Consider the following 24479-nt stretch of genomic DNA (forward strand, 5'->3'; position numbering starts at 1 on the left):
AGAAGCAGGCTCCCTGCCGAGCAAGGAGCCTGATGTGGGACTCGATCCCAGGACGCTGGGATCATGACCTGAGCCGAAGGCAGCCGCTTAACCAACTGAGCCACCCAGGCGTCCCTATTCTGATAATTTTTTTAAGTAATCTCTACGCCCAGCATGGGACCTGAATTCACAACCCAAGATCAAGAGTTGCATTCTCCACCAACTTAGCCAGGTACCGCTGCTCTGATAATCTTTATAGACGATCTAAACTGTATAAATCCTTCAGTGATGATGGAGTCCAAGGTGGGCATTCTTTTCTTGGACGAAGTATAGAGTAGGCTGTCTGGCTTCCTAAATAATCTTACAATATCTTAAGTTGTTCTTTTCTTTTCTTTGTAACCTCATGAATTTTCTATCTCATTTTGACAGAAAATTCTGTTCTACTTAGCTAAGCTCTGCATGAAACAGAGCTCACGGGGTGGTCACAAACTCACCAGGAAGACTGGCTTCAAATGCCCCTAAAAGCGGGGAGGCACTCTACCCCTCCTACTTAGCTGTGGCCAGACCGTCTTGCCCAATTACCGTAAATTCTCAGGTGTATAGCTTGGCAGTTGCCACTCTGTTCCTTCCATCTTGATGGAAACAGTTGTGATTCAGTGAAGCCTAGAAAGGTAACAAATCTTGGCGAGGGCTGGTAGAGGAGGGCCCCGCGCAGGGCCTGCTACAGAAAGTCGCGCAGGTATTTAGATTTCCATGTGGCATGTCCCATACTAAACAGTTTACTTTATACGCTGCAGAACAAATAATGCGAATTTTTAACCTGATATTATGCTTTGTTTGCAAAATAAAAAACCGGGCTTCTTAATAAGATTTAATGTTTCCTAAATGTTCAATAAAGAGAAAAGTTATGCAACAAATTTTATTTAGCATAGTCAGTCCCAACATTCAGCACAAAAAGTTTACAGAGGATAGAAAGTGCATTAATAAAAGCCAGTCTTTACCAAAAGAAAACAGAAAATATATTATTGATTCAAAATATTTTACACTTGAATGATAAACTGCAATAACTTATTCTGGGCACCTACTGATAAGAGAAAGAAAGAGAAGAAAAGAACGCTTTAAGAAGAGCTCAATCTCCAGCTGATATCAGAGAAGTCAGTAGAGGTCACTGAGACCGGCAGTCTTTCTTGCTTTTTGCATTAGTGCCCTCAGCTGGAACTGTTTACGGGACAGAAGACGTACATGCTGGGAGGGGGGAAAAAGTTTGAACAGTTTAGAATGGATTTGACCCACACATGAAGTATCAGACAGTTTGTAACCTAGATGGGATCTAAATAGCAACCTTCCTTTGCAACCAGTACTTCATTATATGGGGGTTTTTAAACTCACTAGATTGATGCTGGCAGGCTGTGTTAAGGAAAGTTACCTTCTGAGACCCTATAAAGGATTACGTTACAGGGAACAGCATGACCTTACAGGATCTGGCTCAGGAGTCTGAACTACATCTCAAGATAACCAAGACACCAGGGGAACTTGATCTACGATCCTATCAAAAGTTACATAAAATGTTGATAACTGTGATTATCCCCAGTTGTCAAAAAGCTGGGGAGTGAGCAGCATAAGCCAGCTTTCGTCTCATGTCCAGCAATAGCTAGTCTCTCTGCCCTCTCTGGGTGTACCTTTCCCTAAGCTGTGGCACCCAAGCAGGGGACAGTGTACAGAAAGGGAGTCTGGGGTCTGACTTACACCAGACATTCGTGTGCGTGCACCAGGCGACCAGCCTTGCACGTTTACTGAAGTGGCAGCAGCAGCTGGATCAAATATCCAAAGGGCTGCCGCCATTAGTCCTAAAACCACTCTTCGTGACCCAACAGAGAGTACTGGCTCCCTGGATCTTCACGTCTCTGTGACAGTAATAAGCCTCAACAACCTTCATGCCGAAGGGCTCTGGTGCGAGCAGGGCAGCCTGCAAAGCGCAGCCTTTGCAGGGCTGTTTGATCTAGGAAAACGGGTCTAAAATTATGCAATTCTAACAAAATTAATAGGAAAAAAAAAAAAATCTCAAACGGGGGTGGCAGTCAGCAATCTTAACTGAGGTGGTGCCTGACCAGAAAGAACCAATGGAAATCTGACTGTTCCTCCCAGGTACAGCAGTAAGAGAGAACCACGTTCCACTTCCTACTGCCTGGGGGGTGGGGACTGTGGCCACTAGTCCACCTTTCTTCCCCTCCCAGATGGATCCTCAGCCCTGGGCGGGTAAGAAGATGCTGCTCACAGCCACAGATCTCACTGGCTCTCTTTGGGAACACAAGGAATTTTAACTTCCCCTACGGAGAAACCCTCCTGGTTTGTGGCTTTCAAGGTCAGTGCCTCTTTTAAAACATGAGTTCTGAGACCCTGGAAAGCAGACTGAGGAAGACATACCTTTAGGAAAACATCCAGATCTATTACTCCCCGCCTCAAGGCTTCTCCCAAGTAAAAGATAGTGTCTTCGATAGCATTTTCCTCTGCATACAGATTTAGGATCTGTTTGTATAGTGGGGCTGTGGGAATGATAACTTCATCAATATCATTGTTTTCAGACTGATTTTCCATTTTCTCCAGAGCAGAACTGAGTTCTTCATCCTTCTTTCTCAAAAGTTCTATGTTTTTGTCAACCTCAGCCTGAAAATGAAACAGTCCAAGCATGATGATTTCACATTAACTGTACATAACTCTCTGGTCTAAACTCTGTAACTCCACTTTATAGAAACAGACCCGCAAAATAACAAAGCAATACTTAACTCACGGTTGAGGTGAGTGTCTGAAATAACATACTGGCCAAAGGTAGAGGAAAAGGGTGATGGAAGATGCTGAGTGAGAACAGAATAATGTTGAAAACACCCTGAGCTAAGCACTTCCAGGGGCAGTGATAAGCTCATCACTTCTCAGTGACAGATGATCTTGCAAACTAAGCCATCAGACAAGATACCTTCCAGCAGGAGGTTCCTTACATGAAAATCATAAAAGTGGTCTTTCTTCCAAGCCAGTGGGCCATGCTACAGAGGGCTAACTTTCCCCTGTCTAAACAGCTCAATCCACAGAACCCCAAACAGCTGAACTTCAGTTATGAGCTACTGCAGGTGGCAGGTGCAGTCTGGGAATTGTAGTGGTGTCGCTTTCCTGAACTTTTTTTTTTTTTTTAAAGATTTTATTTATTTATTTGACAGATCACAAGTAGGCAGAGAAGCAGGCAGAGAGAGAGGAGGAAGCAGGCTCCCTGCTGAGCAGAGAGCCCGATGCGGGGCTCGATCCCAGGACCCTGGGATCATGACCTGAGCCGAAAGCAGAGGCTTTAACCCACTGAACCACCCAGGCGCCCCACTTTCCTGAACTTTTAAAAGTCTTAGGCTACTACTGTGAGGCTGACTTTACACACTAGAACCATTTTGCAGAACTCATGCGCACACACAAACCACTGTCCCCGGAGCCCTCAGACACATCTGCTGGAATAAATTCTCCTTCGTGGGAATGAAAGTGGCGAAGAAGGCTGGCACTTCTGTCATGCCAGTAGGCCTCTACTTCATCACTGAACAAACAAGTCACATGGCACAGCAGTCTGATAAAAGTTCGAGGAAGCTGAAGAGCGAAAGGCTGCATATACCCTAGATGATGAGGTAGGAGGGCTCGCTGAAGATGCTTTCAATATAGTTCAAACATCTGGCAACAAAAAAGAACTGACCCCTAAGTCTGTAGCCATGGTCTGCAGACCTTCATCAGGGCGTGGAAGTCTCTCAATCTGTTATCTCCTGGCTACTGTCTGGTGACATCAAGCATGAAACAACGCTCCTTTGAGTCAAGCCGCAGCCCTCAGAGTGAAGCTGGCGACCGGAGAGATGTTCTAAATACCCTCCACCTCCTAAAGACCAAGCTGCAAACACAGGCTCCTCTTCTAACGAAGCCCCAGAGACACTATATTCAAAAGCTTAAAGGCACGTATAATTTTCTGAACTCTTACGAAACCCACAATGTACAGGGTAAATGAGGGGCAGACATCTAAAATTTCGCAACTATTCAATGAGTTACTTACTACTTCTTGATCTAAACGGGTAACCATCTCTTCCAGTTTCTGATGACCTTTTTTCAGGTCTTCCTCTGTTCGTTTCAAGGCATTGAGCTCTGCCTGGGCACGATCCATTTCCTCCTTCATCCGCCATCTCAGCTTGTCACTGACCGCTGAGATGAGAGAGGCTCGGATGGTGTCTTCACTGATGGTGCCGTCCCGACTGGGACCTGCAGGGGAAATGGCAGAAACCACTGGCTTAATTTCCCAAGCACTTTCTATTCCTTTCACAGGAACCTTTAGAAAACAGGACAAAATGAGCTGACACTTTCAAAGTGGGAGGAAAGAGAAATTTTCCAGTAAATGTTATAATTCATCAAAAATAACATTAAAATCTGAGTTGCTTCAGAAATACTTTCCCTGCGAGAGATTACTATGAATCTGTATTTACCCACCTTCTCTGACAGCTGAAATAATCAGCTCTTCTCTCAAAAAAACAGGGGCTATGTCCCTACAGATTACAACTATTCCCCGATCTCCAACAAATGGGACAAATTTATACCAAAGAAAAACATCTGATTCACGTCAAGTGCATTCTCTGGTTGGCTAAGCTAAGGGAGACAGGAACCTACTGCAGAGGCCAGCAAGAGGACTGAGCACAGGCAGTTTCCTCGGTGTAAGGTTAATACAGCTTCCCTTGTACAAGACTTTTACTCCATTACCCTTTAGCCAAAGAAAAGGAATGAACAGATAAGCAAGAGAGTGATGTATAGAAAATTCAGCAGCGGATAAACTTCTGTGTATTCTCAGATTCTTTACTATTCTCTTCAAAACATCCCTTCTCCATCAGTGTCTTACAGAATTTCCTTGCATATTTCAGATCAAATAAACTTATCCCTCCGATATTTTTTCTTTTTTTTTTTAAATATTTTATTTATTTGACAGAAATCACAACTAGGCAGAGAGGCAGGCAGAGAGAGAGGAGGAAGCAGGCTCCCTGCCGAGCAGAGAGCCTGAAGCGGGGCTCGATCCCAGGACCCTGGGATCATGACCTGAGCCGAAGGCAGAGGCTTTAACCCACTGAGCCACCCAGGCACCCCAATCTCTCCGATATTTTCTTCAAAAGGTCCTCCCAATGACAGAAGGATGGATACTCTTTATGACGATCAGTGTTCTTCAATTAGGGTCCTAATTCAGCAAATGCGTACATGGTATTTTGATTTTCAATTATACTTGATGATAGAATACCATGTGGGCAATTATATTCATCTGTCACTGCCTATAATGATTAAAAAATGAATACAGACTCACAGAGTATCACGTCCACTTTGTGCTGAAAATTTTATCCCAGCGACACAGAGTTATACGCAACAGGATGAAAAAACCCCAAAACAACCCCTTAGTCTAATGTATCCAAACTCTTACATCCACGTTCCCATCCGTCACAGGCCTGGTCCCTGTACCAAAAAAGCGCACCACTTCTCGAATGCAATCGAGCTTTCCCAACAACAGGCAGCCTGTCCCATGCAGCCAGCCCCTCACCTGCTCTTTGGTGTCCTGTCTGCTCCCAGTTCTTGCCATTACTAATTAAAAACTCCACTTTTTAGTTAGTAAAGTTGTCTTCTTGCAGAAGCTGGTTTATACCAGGTTACCCTGAATGCTTTTCTGGTTTTCTGTAAATGACAGCGGGACACACTGGCATTCTCTCTGGTTTCATAGGTTTTGAAAGGAAGAGTCTAAGTCCAAACAGTTCGGCTTTTTTCTTTCTTCTCTCTTACTTCCACCACAGAAGAACTGGTTTTTTTCTTCCCCCTGACTTGGGTTTTCTTCTTGCAAGTGAAAATGAGTGCAGATAGTGTCTCCTGTGGCCAGATTTTCCTGAAGAGAGTCCTTCATCCATCTGTCCTGAGGACACTGCATGCACACAGTGACAGCCCAGAATCAGACCTCCTGTGTGCACTAATTTCTCCCTACGAGGGCCTCCCTCTTTCCTGCTAGAAAACTTTTGCCAAAGAGAGCTCAGACAGTATTCATCCTACACGGTTCACAGGGAAGTAATTGATACCTCCTATTTTATTATTAACAACCAAATCTATAAGGTATGTTCTTTCTCAAATTCATTTCTGATTTTATTTTTTTTTTTATTTTTTTTTTTTAAAGATTTTATTTATTTATTTGCCAGAGAGAGAGAGGGAGAGAGAGCGAGCACAGGCAGACAGAATGGCAGGCAGAGGCAGAGGGAGAAGCAGGCTCCCTGCCGAGCAAGGAGCCCGATGTGGGACTCGATCCCAGGACGCTGGGATCATGACCTGAGCCGAAGGCAGCTGCTTAACCAACTGAGCCACCCAGGCGTCCCTCATTTCTGATTTTAGAATGTATTTCAGCTTATTTCGTATTTCTGAAAAGCAAAAGTATTAACTCTTTCAGGTTAACTTGTGCTTTGGAATTCAGAATGGTAAAGCCAGAGGGCAACCACATTTCCCCTATGAAAACTGAGGTCTTATTTTTCACATCTCTGGCCTCTTAATATCTAACCTTTCCCAAGTATTCTCATCAATTTCCCAACTACTGCGCCATCTCCAGGCTCATGCCCCTAATTTTTCTTGTGGTTTTCCTGTCTGACCACCTCTTTATTCACATCCTCCCCTACAGAGACCAAGATGATTCTAGAAACCTTCCCCAATTACCAAGATCTCCTTTCATTCCTTCTCGTCCCCTTGACCTCCCTTTCTCTCACTCCTGTTTCCTGGGAATACCTGGCCTCGGCCCAGGCTTCTTGCCATCTCTTAAGAGCGTACAGGCAGTCCACCAAGGTGGCCTCTCTCACATTCTATCAGGCCACCAGGCCTCCTACCTCCAAAGGCCTCACCTTACCCAAGGCCTCAATCCTTCTGACTCTTTCTTAAAACCCTAGCCTCTTTTTACCTTCTACCCACAAGGCAAAAACCCTCAGGACATCTTTGAAGGACTGAAACCACCAGATGGAAGTTTCCCACTCTTTTCTCCCATTCTCCTTCGGAACAAGAATCCTAACTCCTTTAACTATGGTCTGACTCCTCACCGTTCAAAAGTACTACCCTCCCTTTCTCAGGAAGACAACCTGCATTCCTCTAGATCCTTCTGAAAGACCAGCTGCTTTTAAGCTTACATCTGTTCTTCCTACTCTGATTCGTCTAAACACAGTGTCTTGCTTTTTCTACTCTGCCCTTGGCTTGCTTTCTTTCATCTCTCTTCCTAGCCCCAAACCTTGGATAATCTTCGAAACTCTATTCTCTCTAGTTCTTTCTTCCTGAGTTCAAGGCCAGTTTTATCCAACATTACTCTAATCCATGCACATTCTCAAGAAGGATAATACTGCTCCTCTGAGGGGATGGAAACTTGCTCTTAGAAAGTGAAAAAAATCTTGTTCTTTTTATGTACAGAGTGCAGATATATGTAAACAGATATACAGTATAATCTATAGTATTAACAGCAGATATACAGTATAATCTACGGTATTAACAGTTCATGGGAGGGAAAGAAAAAAAATGTCTAAAAAGGCTCCTGAGGAGGAAGATGAAGAAAGAAAGGTTAAGAAACACTGCTGTAATCCATCTGTGATCTTGCTTTTCTACTAGCTACTGTAAACTTCTACCTGCTGGCCTTGTTCCCACACCCAACCGCATCCCCAAAATTATGGTATACATTTGCTGCAACACTTCAATTATACTAATCAGAACCTATGAAATGCAAAAACTTCCTGAAGGCCTTGTAAATGACCAGGGTGGGCTAATTACCTGCCAGATGATCGTGCTTTTTCCATAGCCAGCCCTAGCTCTTAACAAATTCTTAAGTCATTCTAACTAACAAAAATAGTTTAATATTCTTAAATATCAGATTCCATCTTCTCTCTACCATCAAATATGGTTAAGGCTAATCTCCACTAGTGATGTTTCCTTATTATCCCTAATTAATTTCTACTAATAGTTTTTATTAAATTTATCAGTTTAAAAACATACTTTGAACTTTAAAAAAATACCCGAGTACAAAAAAGACAAAGGTGTATTTTTAAAAGATTAGGGTCTGCCAAAAACTTCTGGCCTGATACCAGTTTCCAGATCCAGGCAACTTGGATCACTGGAAAAGGAGGCAAGCACTTACCTAAACCGAGGCCGGGGCCACTGCTCGGGTTACAAACCAGGAACTGGGGATTCCTACACTCTGAGTTTTTGTTTTCCTTGCAACAGAGAATAGGTTAGAAACTTTGGTTTGCTTATCAAAAGGGGTAGGGTGTTACAGAAACAATTTAATGTTTATTCTACCTGTATTAAGTTGTTTCAATGACATTTTTTTCAGATTTAAATACAATTAGCCTTTTCCCTACATTTTTGAATTTGTTGTGCCTCCCTGGCAAAAATGGCAAACCAAACCAAGTCAAAGAGACTGAACTCTTGGTAACATTTCCTGGTAAAAATGTGGCTGTCTTTTTGGGGACAGGAACAGTATCTGTAAAGAATGTGACTTCTGAAGGGCTTGGCACTGAACTGTGATAGCTGTTCAGGCAGAATTATTTGAGTTAATGGAAGTAGTGAGTGTTAAAATCTGCAATATTAAGTATTTTACTCATTTTTTGTTTCTCAACACTCTTTTCAACACCTGTCCCTTCAAGGCAGTAGAGTTCTGTGGTTAATCATATGCAACAATTAAAGTGTTCCATTTATCTGTGTAGAGTTATCTGAAATAATAAAAGATTAAGCATATTCTTATAACTAGCCTAGATTTTTCACACACAAACACATTAAGTTTTGTTATTATTATTTATTTTATTTTATTATTATTATTTAATTATTACCTTAAAATGGATCAACTTACACTGATGTGAAGTTTTCAAATTTCTTTTTTAAAAACACATATTTAATTCTGGAATTTATATTGTTTCTCTTAGGAAATATGTTAAAGCAAACACTATCATACAGCACCAAATAAGGCCATCCAAATAAGTCTCCAGCTAAAGCCACTAACACTCAAAATGGGAACCAAGCTGAGGCAGCTGTTGCCTGGCTTTCCATAAAGGTCACAGTTCACCTGAGGAGGGTGGGAGTGCCAAGATTAGACCTTGTCCTTTCCTCTGCCACACAAAGACCTTACTAAGCGGTGTATTTAAACATATTAGGTTCACCTACTTTGTAAAAAGAAGAAAATTTTAGTTAAGATCTGGAATATGAATGCCAAAAAAGAAAACCTATTAAAATTCAAAATTCGATAAACCTTGACACTTTAAGGGATTGTTTAACACAAATAAGAAAAATGATTGGTGGGAGAGTCTCATCTCCTTGATCACCTTTCAAACAAAAAAAATTTTCTTGCCCTCAAAGAGAAATTTTAATTTTCTTTATACCCACTATAACAAGCCTTAGATTAAGAAGAGTTTGTGGCAAACGGCCATACCTCAAGTCCCCAAACACTGACCTTTACCCATGCAGAGTCAGATTTCAGACGTGCCCTTTTACAATTCCAGATGAACAGCAATGAAAGGGTAACAAAGATTTTGAGAAACAGTCCTAAGCAAGACCTCACTGAAATGTTAGGTAGGATCCAGTTACTGAACTTGAGCCTTAGGAACTAAAACATAATTAAAAAAAAAAAAAAAAAAAAAAAAAAAAATTTTTTTTTTTCTATTACGAAGAAACCAATATACTACCCAATGGACCTGATAATTCAACAAATAATTTAGGCCCATGTCTTCAAAATGCACCAGTATAGACCACCTACCTGATTTAAACTAAAGACAGTTTTATCTCCTAATAGTATTTATTGAATGATCAGTTTCATGTAACTCAAAAATGTCATTTATATTAGAGAATCCAAGGTAGTCCCAAAGTACAAGATAACTGAACAGTGACCTTTAAAAACTATTTAAACCAAAAAACGAGGGGCACCTGGGTGTCTCAGTGGGTTGAGACTCTGCCTTTGGCTCAGGTCATGCTCTCAGCGTCCTGGCATTGAGTCCCGCATCGGGCACTCTGCTCAGCAGGGAGCCTGCTTCCCTCTCTCTCTCTGCCTGCCTCTCTGCCTACTTGTGATATTCTCTCTCTGTCAAATAAATAAAATCTTAAAAAAAAATAAATAAAACCCAAAATGAGAACAATTTATCCATCTCTCTCACCTTCTAACTCCTGCCCTCTGGCAACCACCACTCTGTTCTATCTGTGAGCTTGGCTTGCTTATCTATTGTTTGATTTATTTTTTAGATTTTATATATAAGTGACATCATAGGGTAGTTGTCTTTCTCTTATTTCTGTCTGACCGAAAGTAACTTTTCCAAACTCTCCTTTTAACCAGCAAAAGTCAATCACTTGCTCAGCATTTTTACTTCTGGAAGTTACTTGCTCAGATCCATGTAACAGTCTTTGGTTTGACATCTGTGCTACAGATCAAACTATGGGGCCCAAGCAATCCCGAACAGTAATTTACTACCACTCAGAAATAGGATCAAGCCCACATTATTTCCTTTTATAATAGAAACACACAAAAAATTGGTCAATCTCTGAATTAGGAGGAATATTCAAATAACTATATTAATAAAGGCATTCTGATTCATGCCATTAAGTGCAAGCCTGGCAAATTCATTAAGCTGCTTAAAAAGGCTTTTATAGTCTATGAATATGTACACTTCTAATACTATCACCAACCTGTGTATAGACTGTGGAACTTTTCTTCCAAAGAAATCAGGGTACCTCAATTTATCTTTTAAACACTATAGAGCAATATTCTTTATTCAAGCTTTAGAAGTTTCTATACTTATCATCAGTAAGAAAGAGTGTACTTAAAGAAAACCATCAGCAAGTTTATGTTTCTTAAAAATAAACACAAACCACAAGGAAAGGTTTATATTAGTTTAAATAAAAATTCAGGTTTTCAAAAGTAGAGGTAAGTAGGTATGAACCTCATTAAAATAGGATACCAGGGGTGCCTGTGTGGCTCAGTTGGTTGGGTATTTGACTCTTGGTTTTGTCTCAGGATCCTCAGATCAAGCCCCACATTTGGGCTCTGTGCTCAGCACGGAGTCTGCCTGTCCCTCTCCCTCTGCTCACCCTCGCTCTCTCTCAAGTAAATAAATAAATAAAAATTTTAAAAAGACAGGATACCAAAGTAGTATCTACTTCAAAAAAGGCAGTGCTACATAATCATTCAATTATCATAAAAAGTGAGAGAGGCTACTAGCAGGCATATGCACAAAGGCCAATTAATTTGAAGGACAGTAAAATTCCATCCTTAAAAAGATGGTCAGAATCGAAGTCATTCCTTAAAATTATTTTGTTAAAAAAAAATTATTTTGTGAAAGAGAACAATTTAAGAACCTATAATGTTGGAAGTATCCTATTGGAAAAATCCCAGGAAGCCAAACCAATCAACTTCTCATACCCTTCGTATAGTAACTAAAAAAAAATTTAAATTCATTGTTAAATTACCTAAAGGCTTTTTTCTTTAAGCTTTCAAAATATATTGTTTTGAAGTTCTGTGGCAGAAAACGCTTTAAACATTTAGCACAGCAACCCTTAGCAAGCCCTGACTGCCCAGATGGTAAGAAAATACGACCTTACCCTGAAAATAAGCAAGTATTCCCAAAGGAAGTGTGTGAAAGACTATGGAGAAGAGGGGCACCTGGGTGGCTCAGTGGTTTAAGACTTTGCCTTTGGCTCAGGTCATGATCTCAGGGTCCTGGGATTGAGCCCTGCATCAGGCTCTATGCTCAGCAGGGAGCCTGCTCTCCCCCACCCCTACTCTCTCTGCCTGCTTTTGATCTCTGTCAAATAAATAAAAAAAATCGGGGCACCTGGGTGGCTCAGTGGGTTAAAGCCTCTGCCTTCGGCTCAGGTCATGATCTCAGGGTCCTGGGATTGAGCCCCACGTCGGGCTCCCTGCTCAGCGGGGAGCCTGCTTCCTCCTCTCTCTCTCTGCCTGCCTCTCTGCCTACTTGTGATCTCTGTCAAATAAATAAATAAAATCTTAAAAAAAAAATAAAAATAATAAAATCTTAAAAAACAAACAAACAAACAAAAAAAAAACAAAAACAGACTGTGGAGAAGAAGCGCCAAAGCGCAAAAAAAAAAAAAAAAAAAATTCCGATTTGGAAAGTGGAAGTGGGTTTCCTTTTGAATACAGTAAATGTTAATGACATACGATCACAAAGACACACCTACCCCTTCACAGTTTATTCGATTTCAAGGAACCCTTTCGTGAAATGTGAATTAGCTACGTGATTCCTTTCAAGGATGAGAATTTTTTAAAGATTTTATTTATTTGAGAGAGAGAGAGACGAGCGCACTAGCAGGTAGAGGGGGAGAGGGAGAAAAAGACTCACCACTGAGCAGGGAGCCTGACTTGGGGTTCGACCCTAGGAGTCTGGAATCATGACCTGAGCTGAAGGCAGACACATAACCAACTGAGCCACCCAGGCACACCTCAAGGATGAAAATCTTAACAACAGATCCAAAGTGTCCAAAGAAGAGATTCTATTCTGGGTCAAGCATTAGGTCAGAAGCACCTCATTTTGTTAATTTCTCTCCTCAAAGTTTCAAAACACTAAGTAAACCAGGGTTGAAGATGTCTGTAATCACTCTCTGATAAAAGGATTCCACTGAGATGAAATAAACCTGGAGATTCTGGCACAAAGAAGTAGGGCTGATAGTACACCCTCTGATAAACTTCATGAAGGAGCCAATTAGCTCACTGACTTCACATGCAAATTCATAACATGGGAAGGTTTCACTGAGTGGCATCACACTGTTCAGAGGACTACAGTGGACCAACTATAGTAACATTCTTGAACATCTGCTTGATAGCCTTCAATCCTTCTTAGTCCAGATTATAATATCCAACAACTTCATCATCTCCAAATCAATGCCACCCAGATGCACCACAGGCAGCATCTGGCAGATGGCGCCATGCATGACTCCAGTGGGTCTCAGTGGATCCCACAACATGCCACCCTTCCCTTTCCAGTGGAGTCTGGCGTTGTCCACTGAAAGGCCCAGTTGTGGACTAAAGGTTCTCTTGAGTACCCATCTGTCAGCCCACAACACATACAAATGACTACACATCCATACCTACTTTGGCTTTCTTCTGGCATCTGCTATTAAGAAAACGTGAACAAGTATTAATACTGTCCTCAACTTGGCAGCAGTCAAGTCATTTTAAACCTTTAAAATCAGAGTCCAGGTTCTCTTATAGTTTTGTCAATGCCAACTTGGTGAAAATTACATGCCTTGTCCTAATAAAAGTGTTTCACTCTTAAGAAATATATTCTAATCCAAAGAAACAGAAATTTAAGTTTTTAAAAATTTAACTTTTACCCTGTTATCAAGAAAAATTTATCTTCCTTCTGATGCCTTTGTTGACAAACAATGCTTAGGAATGACAGAAAATCTACGGAAGGTTTCCAAATTCCACATCTTTTCCTAGTGATTTTCTAGTAGAAAATGTTTTTGATAGTTACAAAGACGATACACAAAAAATACACCTGGTCTTACAATGACTTCTAGGAAAAATATGAGTTACAGATCACAGCCACAGCTTTTTCTTCCCTTACATAAAACAAACACTATTAAGATATCACTACATTTGCCCAGACCTGATGAAGCACCATCGGCAGATTTTTCATTATTTCATAGCTATCTTCACTGCTTAGTGCTCTCAGTGAACTCCAATCTCACAAGACTGACTTTAGGTCAGGTTAGGTGGGAAGCTATCTAATAAAAAAGCTATAAAATGAAATGACAAAACAAATTCTGGTTTCCTTTTAAATGTCGTTTAAACCCTTGGGGCATCTGGGTGGCTCAGTCGTTAAGTGTCTGTGTTTGGCTCAGGTAATGGTCCCAGGGTTCTGGGATTAAGGCCCACACTGGATCCCTGCTCAGCAGGAAGCCTGGCTTCTCCCTCTCCTGCTCCCTCTGCTTGTGTTCCCTTTCTTGCTGTGTGTCTGTCAAGTAAGTAAATAAAATCTTTAAAAAAAAATTAAAAAGAAATAAAACCTGCACTGATTGGAATCAGAAAGAGCTATTTTAAGTTCTAGGAGCTGCATACATCCCCCTCCTCCTTCAATACTTTGTCAGAAGAGGTTGCTATAAAGAATGCAATCTCCAGGGGTGCCTGGGTGGCTCAGTGGGTTAAGGCCTCTGCCTTCGGCTCAGGTCATGATCCCAGGGTCATGGGATCAAGCTCCGAATTGGGCTCTCCACTCAGTGGGGAGTCTGCTTCTCTCTCTCTCTGCCTGCCTCTCTGCCTACTTGTGATCTCTGTCAAATTAATAAATAAAATCTTAAAAAAAAAAAAGAATGCAATCTCCATTCGTTTATTTTTAAAGATTTATTTTTTGAGAGAGAGCACACACTTCTGTGAGTCGTGGGGAGGGGCAGAGGGAGAGAATCTTTAGGCAGACTCCCCACTGAGTAAGGAGTCTACTGCGGAGCTCTCAAGAACCATGAGACCCTGACCTGAGCCAAAAACCAAAAGCCAGATACTCAAGCAGCTAAGCCACCCATGAGCCCCTCTATTAATTCATTTTTAAACAGTTCTTTTACTTCAGTGCTGTTGGGATGGTTAAATACCAACATTTGAACAGACATCCAAGTCCATAATAAAAAGACCTGTGCTGGGATGCCTGGGTGGCTCAGTCGGTTAAGCTGCTGCCTTCAATTCAGGCCATGATCCTACGGTCCTGGGAAAGAGTACCACATTGGGCTCCATGCTCTGCAGGGAACCTGCTTCCCTCTCCGCCTCTGCCTGCCACTCTGCCTGCTTGTGCATTCTCTCTTTCTCTCTCTCTGACAAATAAATAAATAAATAAAATCTTAAAAAAAAAAAAAAAGACCTATGTTAATGATGCTTTCAGTCAGGTGCTTGTTTTATACAATAAAATCAAAACCTATGCAGTGAAACTATCAAGTTATACAAAGCACAAGGAGATTAATACATTCTCTCTTGTGGCCTCAGTAGTACACAGACTAGCACAAATTCTGGTGACCACAGATATATTGAGGAAACATTGACTAGTTGTGAACTCTAACATCCAAATGCTTTTATGGTTCTGTTTTCCTGTATGAGTTTTGAAGTCCAACAGCACTGTGCACAATGTACTACCAGAACAATGAAAAAAATCAAGGAGGCAAACAACGAAGAGAACAATACATATTAAAGGATAGCCAAGATTATCATAAAATGTTTTAGCCTAAGAAAGTACTCTTAAAAAAATATATAAATTTCTTTGGTAATCTGTTCGAAAAACATAAACATTAGATGTGATTTTAAGCACACTATTTTCCCTACATCCCTGTTTTCTGGATATGTGGAAATAATCTAGTTTAAGCTATAAAATGCTTCATACCTGTGGTTTAAAATGAGTTTATAAAAGATTGTGAGAAACTGAGGTTCCCTAGAAATCAAAGGAATTATACCATTATCTCAATGAAAAACAGTGACAAACAGCACTATTCCCATTTTGTTGATGATGCCTGAATCAAAATGGAGAGCTTAACAAGACTTAGTGTGCTTTGCTTATGGATGAAAGATCTCCCATCATTAGGTTTCTAAATCCTTTAAATTATATTGTAGAAAAAGAGCTACATTATAGTAACTTTGAGAACATTTTAATAAATTAAAACCATGCCACTAGAACCTCAATAACTAGGCTGTATCAAGGGCAAGAACAGCATTAGAACATTCTTTTAGGGGGGACGGTACTTACATCAGATCTTGGGACGGTTATAACTTATCAGGAAATATAACAGAAAGATGAACTTCACAAGCTCCTACATTCATTTAGGCACTCAGCAAAATATTTATTGAGGAACTTCTATATATAAAGCACTGTTCTGCATGTTAGCGGGTTGGGGGCAGGGGTTGTTGGTGGTAGCTGATTAGTCAGGTAGGCATGCCTACTGCTTGCAAAGGAAATAGGAAATGGATTTCCTAAGACAGAATAGTAGAGAATGAGGTCAGAGAAATAACAGGGGAAGAAAGCAGGATCATGGAGGGCCTTCCAGGCCTAAGAACTCTGGATTGAATTCTGAGTGAAATGGGGACACTGCCAGGTTCTGAGCACAGGAGTAACATTATTTATGCTTTTTTTTTTTTAAGTTTTTATTTATTTATTTGACAGAAAGAGAGCACAAGCAGGGGGAGCAGCAGGTAGAGGGAGAGGAAAAGCAGGCTCAGCAGGGATCCTAATGCAGAGCTCCATTCCAGGACCATGCGATCTTGACCTCAGCAGAAGGCAGATGTTCAACAACTAAGCCACCCAGGCACACCTATTTATGTTTTAATAGGATTCTCTGGAGGCTGTGTTTAAAACAGAGTATATAAAAAAAGAATAAAAATAAATAAAACAGAGTATAGGGGCAAAGGACAGACTCAGAAACCTTTTGGGAGCCTTCTGGAATAAATCAGATGAGAGACAATGTAATGACTTGGATTCACACTGGTTATGATCAGATTCTAGATGTATTTTGATGATAGTAGGCTCCTGATGAGGAATCAAGGACGATGCCAAAGTTCAGAGTACTGATGAGTAGGTATCAGTGGAGATGGGGAAGCTGTGTAGAAAGATTCAGCGTTTAATTCTGGTCATGTTGGGCTTAAGATCTATTAAATATCCATGTGGAGATATTAAAGCAGGTGCTCTAAGGATCTGGAGCTCAGGAAAAAAGTATAGGCTGGAAGTATACATTTGAGAACTGTGGGCATAGAAATGGTATTTAAAGCTAAAATTGGTGGAAATCACCGGGAGAATGAGTACAGAGAATGCTAAGGACAAATAACTGTGTCAAATGCTACTGACAGGCCAAGTAAGTGGAGAAGAGTAATTACCTGTTGGATTTAACCTTGTAAAAATCATTAGTGACCTTGACAGAAGCAGTTTTGGTGGGATGGTATGAAGGAAATCCCAAATGGAGGACTTCATAAGAGAAAGAGAGAAGAGGAAATCAAGATGGAGTATGGATAATTTGTCAGGGAGTTCTGCTTGCAGACGGGAATGAAGAAATGGAACAGCAGTGAGAAAGTGGAATTGAGAGGAGGAATTTTTAAGGTTAGTTTAGGGCATATTTTTTTTGTGTGTCGATGAGAAGCAATCCAATCTCAGTAGAGAACAGAAACTGATGATGGGAGGGAAGAAATGGTGAAATGACTGGCCCCCGAGTGAGGGAGAGAGTCTTGTAGACAAAAACAAAGATAACTGGCCTATGGAAGAAGGCAGGTATGATGGTACAGTGGTGGCAGACAGGCATGCAGCGGGGTGGCGGGGGGGAACCTGTACAAATTCTTGTATTGCTTAAATTTTCTCAGCTGAAGAAAATGATACTTCAGTCACTCTAATAAGCAACACTAAACAGCAACACCTACTGGCCCATGATTATGTGCAGCAGACCCCGTAGTCGTGCTTTCTTTCTCCTAAAGATGTTCATGTGTTTTTACATATAACCAGGCTATGGAAATCTAAGTGCCTGTTAACAGTTCAACACATACAGAGTTCATCAATAAAAATATGTGACCCAGGAAAGACTGAAGAATCAATCATTTCTTTGTATGCCCTGATAGAAGGCTCATTTATATAATGATAAATCACCTACCTCAAGTTTTGGATTATAGGACATTGACCATTAAGAGTTCTCCGTAACAAGGAAGAATATTCTGACATCTCACATGTGAAAATGAAAGGCACTTTTCACAACAGGAGCCTCTGACTTTCCTTATGGGAGAAAGACAGTTTTGAAGGGTACTTACCGACAGTGGCCACAGGAGGCTGGGAAGGATACTGAGAACTTGTTGTGGCAGGATACTGACCACCAGGTGGGAAAGGGCAGCCTGGGTAACCGCTGAAAAAAAGAACAAAACCCATTCAATGTCAAGATGACTCAGTGCTAGAGTACTTTCAAGAACCCCATTCAGGAAGTTAACCTGACCTGCTGTTTTATCAGTTAAGGACTTTTAGAGCTCCAGGTGTCTATTCAAGCAAAGTTCTAGAAGAAGTCCCATTAATGACATTGGATTCACTCTTAAGTAAACGGTCAAAATACTCTTGCTTGGCCCTGTTTATTTGATGGTTGTCTTCATTGGGAGAAGAAAAAAACAACTAGTGTATTTCTAAGGGCAGCCGAACAGCATCAGAACTGGAAGCAACCACAGTTTGTGAGAGAACTTTTCCATTCTGGTTAATGAACATATCAGGAAATTATGTTCTTCAATTTTTACCTATGGTTCACTGACATCCTTTGAGAGTACCTAATTTGAAAATTCTCCCCTTTAAATAGTTTTAAAAATTTTCTTCTCACTCTATGGGTAGTTTGTCTCATTCATGTATTCCTATCAGCGTCAAAAGGAATTTTCCTTATAAGTATTCTCCTCCAATCTGTTATCCAACAGTTTTATAAATATCATTAACAATATCCCTGACAAATGGTCATCTTTCTCTATTGAACACTAAATAGCATTTTGACTGAACTTCCACCTAATGGTCCTAAGTTTGCATTCTGGAAAACCACTTGAATAGTAGAAGACTTCGAACATCAGTCTTCTAATCTCTTCTTTAGGTGAAATCTTTTAAATTCCTTCAACCATTATTGACAGGACATGATTTTCAGGTTTAACAACTTTCCTCTGAATGCTCACTAGTTTGGAAGTATTTCCCTTACAATGGAGAAGAAAAGTAAAACAAGATGATCACTAGTTACTTGTTAGTTGAATAATATATCTGGATTAGTTGTCAGGTCTATGACATTGGCAATTCTGATCAATATGCCTGTACAAGTCCATTAAAATTACTGAAACCCAGCCAGTTCAGAGTCTTGGGGCAAGAGCTCTGAACTGTGAGTCAGTAATGTCTTTCCACTATAGTGACTCAAAGACTCTACTATTTGTACTAGCAGCTCACACTTTACCACTTATCCCCAACAAAAAAATTTTGTAGAGCTTGTTGAAGACTTGATGTAATCACAATACTCTCTCATCTTCAGTATAAAAGCAAAATCAAAGAAAAAAACAGCAGGCATTTCTGTTCTTAGCAGATACATGCCAAAGGCTACCAAACACTGCTTTTGTTTCTGGTCTCTTTGGTAACACTGCTACCATGGTGCCAGGAAACAGTGCCAATCTTACTGAAATTTCTGAATCTCCGGTTTTGAAACTGGGATAAACGTGCTCTTTTTTCCTGGGGTTACTCCCATTTTGCATACCCCTTTAAAGATAATCTATGATCATATTGCTATATTTTTCAGTAACCTAGTAAAAACCTTTTCTAGGCCTATAGACATTAACTTCCAAGAACTCCCTTGTCTCTAGTTTGCTCAATTTCTTCTTCATAGTTATTCTCTAGGTTCAGGGTTAATAATTTTTCTTGAGTAAAGAACTGAGTGGTACTATTTTCTATCTTTGTGTACTATTAAACAACTTGTCCTATGTAGCACATCTTTTTCATACTGAAGAGTCCTTTGAAAATGACGTATTTAAAAAGAATTTTCCAACACTCTTATGTTCCTTTTTCTTTATGTATTCCTTCAAATATAATAATTATTTTATTTAAGGCACTGTTTCTAAGTGCTTGAGGTAGGAGCTAAGGTATGATGAATCCGTTTCTTCTTCAAGATGCTATCAAAACGGCAAGATCCTAGTAAGCAATCCTGACAGGACCAAGGAAATAAGAAATGTTAAGTAAAAATTCAGAAGATACAGAATGGAAAATTGCTATCAGCTAGAGGAGATGAGGGAAAGTTCTGGGAGATGTGAAATATCCATGAAGTTGCACCTTTACTCTCTTTAATTCCTTTACTCGTAACCCCACATTCTTCAAGCGCATTAGAGTGTTTCCTTATTCTTCCTGGGGCTTTTGGAGGCTTTCACACTTTGTTTACATAAAATGAGGGGGCTGGACTTGAGAACTGGAAAGTATCCCCTCCATCACAGGATGTTATAACTCTTTGCTGCTCCCTCCATCTCTAAACACTGAATTTCCTTCTTCAAGGTCCTCCACGTAAACCTGTTCTTTCATTTATGAAGCTATCACTGAACTCCCGCCGCCACAGGAGAAGTCACCTCCCTTCTGAAGTTCTATTTATCATAGCACTTACCATTGTCTGTCTTTTCTGATACCAGGAACTGGTTCCTAGTATCTTACTACATGCATGCTAGTACACAGACCCAACTGGAACAACCATTCTTGACATATCTCTTAGCTTTCTTGTATACATGCTGCAGGTGCTAAATTAAACTTTCAAAAGATCTTAAGATTTGGAAGAGAACTTAGAGATCATCTAGTCCAACTTTCTAGAGCAAGAATAAAGACTCTCATATTCATTGTTTTAAGATAAAGATTCTTCTTGAGTCACTGATTTATTAATTCTCCTTTAGGACAAAGGGAGAAGAGAAAGAGGTTCTGAAGCTCTTCTGCCAAAACCTTTTATATACAGAAAGATACAGATGGCAGTTTGAATACAGTTACCCTTAACAACTCACTGGCATATTACTTACATTTTGATATTTAAAGTTACATTTCAAAGGAAAAAAAGACATCAGATTCTGGAAAATATCTGTCTCAAGAAGGAACTTCTTACAAATAACCTCATAAGACACTTTTATGGTTACCTAAGTGAATAAGGTTTAGAGTTTTGTCAATATTTTCCAGCTTCATTTTTATCTACGAGTTTCTTTGAAATGGCTTTATTGTTCAGAAGTCCATTTGCTTACTGTACTTCCAAAAACCATTTCCTATGTCCAAAGTTCCTTCTTACTACCAACTACTCATTGTAAAGGCTTGTAATTTCAAGGCTTCACACAAGAAGATTCCATTTCTAGAACTTAGCAGAAAAACAAGTGCCTCAAGAAATCTAAAACTTATATAGCCTGTTTATAAATTACAATCATATAGGAGTCTTTCTTTATTGTCTCTGACAGATATTCATCTAGTCTCTGCTTACCTAACATGACAGAATGCTTCCTATACAGCAAATCTCTGCAATTAAGAAAGATCCAGAAATAAGTAAGACTGCTAAATTTAACTTATAGGATCCTGTATATTATACATGTACACACATCAGGTGTTCAGGATATCTGGCTATATTTATCTGTAAGAGGGTTATATGAAGCTATAATGAGTTAGCAGGGTGAAAAAATTTCTTGTTAATAGTTAAAGGAGCCAGAAATCTCATCTGGACACCGGTACATGCCATCTTGCATTTTAAGTCAGCCAGTAGCTCTAGATTACCACTGAAACTACACAATTGAAACATGGGTCAATAATTATTTCTCATTGATTTTCTAATGTGTCTTACTCATAGACTGATCTCACGATTAATTTAACCAACCTGAGTTATGGTATTATCAAATGATTAACAGCGGTTGGTAGTATATGCCGTCTATGAACTAAATGAATAAATAAGACTGACCTCATCATGTAAGCCATTAATCCATTCCTTGTAATTTATGAAAAAATTGAGTTTTTTTTTAAAGGGTATTAAAATATAGGGGCACGTGGGTGGCTGAGTTGGTTGAGCGTCCAACTCTTGATTTTGGCTCAGGTTATGATCTCAGGGTTATGAGATCAAATCCCACATTGGACTCCGTGCTGGGCGTGAAGTCTGCTTAAGATTCTCTCCCTCTCCAAGAAAAAAAAAGGTATTAAATTATTTTTCTTCTTGGTCAAATTCATTTTAATTAGTATTCTATTAGCCTTTCAGCTATCTACACTAACTATATAAAGTTATTAAAAGGGAAGCAGAGCAAGAAAGGATTTCAAAGTCCAAAACCAATCAAGATCATTGTCATTATCTCACTCCTTCCTTCTCTGTAAACAGAATGAAGCTACCTGTACCACCCCTGAAACAAATAATACATTATATGTTAATTAAAAACAAATGAAGCTACATTTCTCTAAAAATGGAAAAAATTCCTTTGGAATTATATATAAACTATAAAATTTCACCAATAAACCAAGTCTTACCTTCCATTAAATTGCAACTACGTTTACTTTAGTGCTCTAGTTAGCACCCATTATTTCAATTCTAGATCTAACAGAATTTCTAATATAATTATTCAAAAGATTTTTCATTACCTGGGATTAGGAGGATATCCAGATGGATATGCAGAGATTCCACTTGGCATGCCTGGGATATAGGAAGCTAAAAATAATTTTTAACATTTTAAAATAGTATGCATAGTCCTGATATATAGGCTATCCAGTAAGACATTTAGCATGGTCAAACCACGGCAAAATTTCATACAGGTAAAGAATTCAAATCTCAGCACCAAAACAAAACAAACACTGCATCCATATTAGTTCTTCACTGCAAGCAGTATCTTCAAATCAGAAAATTCTCAAAGCATCAACTATGAGACATAACAATACACATGACAATCCCAACAAGGAATAACCGGCAAACAGGTCCACCTGGTCAGCTCTCTGCACGCTGAGTCTGTAACCGGACACAGCAGCTGGTTCAACTGGAATTTAGAGGAAGGTAATTCTGCCCTCCTCTGGTCCAAGGTCAGCTTCTTAGAAAGCGCCCTCTTTATTCTATCTACAAAATCTTTTGATATTTCTTGTTGACCCATTGTTGACCAGTTTGCACAGGTGGTTTTGTTGGCTTGAACGAGGACTTTAAAAGACTTCAAATTACTACAAGAAATCCTTCCAAAACTTATGTTCAGCTAGGCTGGTTAAAAACAAAGCTTAGAAGTAAGAGGGGAAAAAGGTTCAAATCAAGCAAGCTTAAAGAATGGTTTATATATTTTTTAGAACACTAAAGACCTTGAACTGGTCAGTGGTGCCAGGAGGTTAATCAACAGAGGAAGAAAAAGAGAGTTTTGACTTTAATTGGAAATGACTTGTCTGAGAATCAGTTTATTCTCAGTGAAATTTTTCTCACGGAATACAATGATCAATTAGCTCCTAATCCAATCAATAAATATTCCAGTGCTTCTACGTAGCCAGCACCAGGAATCTGACTAAAAAAAGAAAGAATTCCTGGCTTCAAGTTGCTCATGGTCTGGTGGAGGAGAAAAGCAAGGAAAAGTAATAATACAGAGTGCTATGTGTTATGACACGAGAAGTACAGAGTAATACATAAATATATATATATACTCATATAGGAGGCAGCCAATCTAAACCTAGGAGGTGGGGGTAAGTAAAAATGATCTAGTCGAGGTATGGTATATAAAGGCTTAGATGGCAAGAGAGGTGGAGCCTTCAAGAAATGAATTTTTAAAGCACAGAATATAAGTGGGTAGAAGAAATACACCCTGGGATCTGACCGAGGGCCTCAGAAATATTTACCAGAGAGGCTGAGCATACATCTCCAAGTATCAGTGTTTACAGTCTCCCTGTTAAGATGAACTACAGATGTTATAAGTAAATTTTTTCTTAAGTAATATGAAGCTAAGATGATGTTCAATGCTATTTCAGAAAGGGAAAAAACATCCCCAAATGCCTAAATTGCTGAATCCGTAAGACATTTTTTTCCTCCTGGGCAAAGCACAGTTGATCTTTAAGAACATCAAAAACACAAGGCTACTATTAAGTGTTAGCAACATACCTGGTCAATTACTACCCCTCCCTCCCACGCTAGTTTTTCACTGTACACATAAAACTACCACTTCATGTTTATGAGCAATCATAACCATACACCAAATTTTTGTAATCAGATGCAATTTTCTTTTCTAAGGTTCTGAAAAGATACTAATTCCACCAAAGCCTTCAAATTTTAATTCTTATAAACAACAAATGTTGTTTGGATCCAAGACTATCAAGGAAGAAAATGAGGTAAAGTAATTTTAGAGCCAGAATAAAATGGGATACAAATACACGTAACATACGGGGCTATTAATAAGGATCAAATAAGAATGAATAACAAGTGCTTAGCTGTATCTCACAGTTACAAATCAATAAATGTTGACCATTACTGTCAGTTGTCAAAAAATGAGGTCTGGCCATTACATTTTTTAATATGACGCACTGCTAGCTCAAAGTCATGCTAAAACAGATCAAGAAGTGTCTTGAGTAATGATAAAAATAACAATAGAAGTATAAAATTTCTGAACTAGAAGATAATCTTCATATAAGTACATATAGTGGGGCACCTGGGTGGCTCAGCCATTAAGCGACTGACTTTGGTTTGGGTCATGATCCCGGGGTCCTGGGATTGAACCCCACATCGGCTCCCTGCTCAGTGGGAAGCCTGCTTCTCCCTCTCCCACTCCCCCTACTTGTGTTCCCTCTCTCACTGTGTCTCTCTCTGCCAAATAAATAAAATCTTAAAAAAAAAAAAAAGTATATATACAAATTTCTGGGCTATTCCTTGGTGTGTGTGTGGGTGAATGCAATTTAGACTTCTATCTCTTTACACTCATACCTACTGGTAATTGATATTGTTTAAATGTATAAAACATTAAAACTGGAATTGAAGGATAATAAATTGGTCTCTGGTAGTAATTT

The 24479-nt window shown here is 39.6% G+C and overlaps 1 protein-coding gene across 3 annotated transcripts in view; it reads right to left on the bottom strand.

Annotated features, from left to right (window-relative positions):
* Positions 1 to 884: 884 nt before the first annotated feature.
* TSG101 (tumor susceptibility 101) overlaps positions 885 to 24479 on the bottom strand; it is a 43751-nt gene continuing 20156 nt past the window's right edge. For 2 of the 3 annotated variants that reach the window (XM_032881171.1, XM_032881174.1), the window contains 5 exons: positions 22101 to 22167; positions 17783 to 17874; positions 4049 to 4251; positions 2404 to 2643; positions 885 to 1224 (listed from right to left, as the gene is read on the bottom strand). In XM_032881171.1, coding sequence (XP_032737062.1) covers positions 1135 to 1224; positions 2404 to 2643; positions 4049 to 4251; positions 17783 to 17874; positions 22101 to 22167 — 692 coding nt within the window. In that variant the 3' untranslated portion in view covers positions 885 to 1134. The remainder of the gene's footprint in view (positions 1225 to 2403; positions 2644 to 4048; positions 4252 to 17782; positions 17875 to 22100; positions 22168 to 24479) is intronic. The other variant, XM_032881175.1, reaches the window with a different exon arrangement.

The sequence above is a fragment of the Lontra canadensis genome, unplaced genomic scaffold (assembly GCF_010015895.1).
Source record: "Lontra canadensis isolate GAN:19392208 unplaced genomic scaffold, GSC_riverotter_1.0 scaffold74, whole genome shotgun sequence".
Taxonomy (NCBI): Eukaryota; Metazoa; Chordata; class Mammalia; order Carnivora; family Mustelidae; genus Lontra; species Lontra canadensis.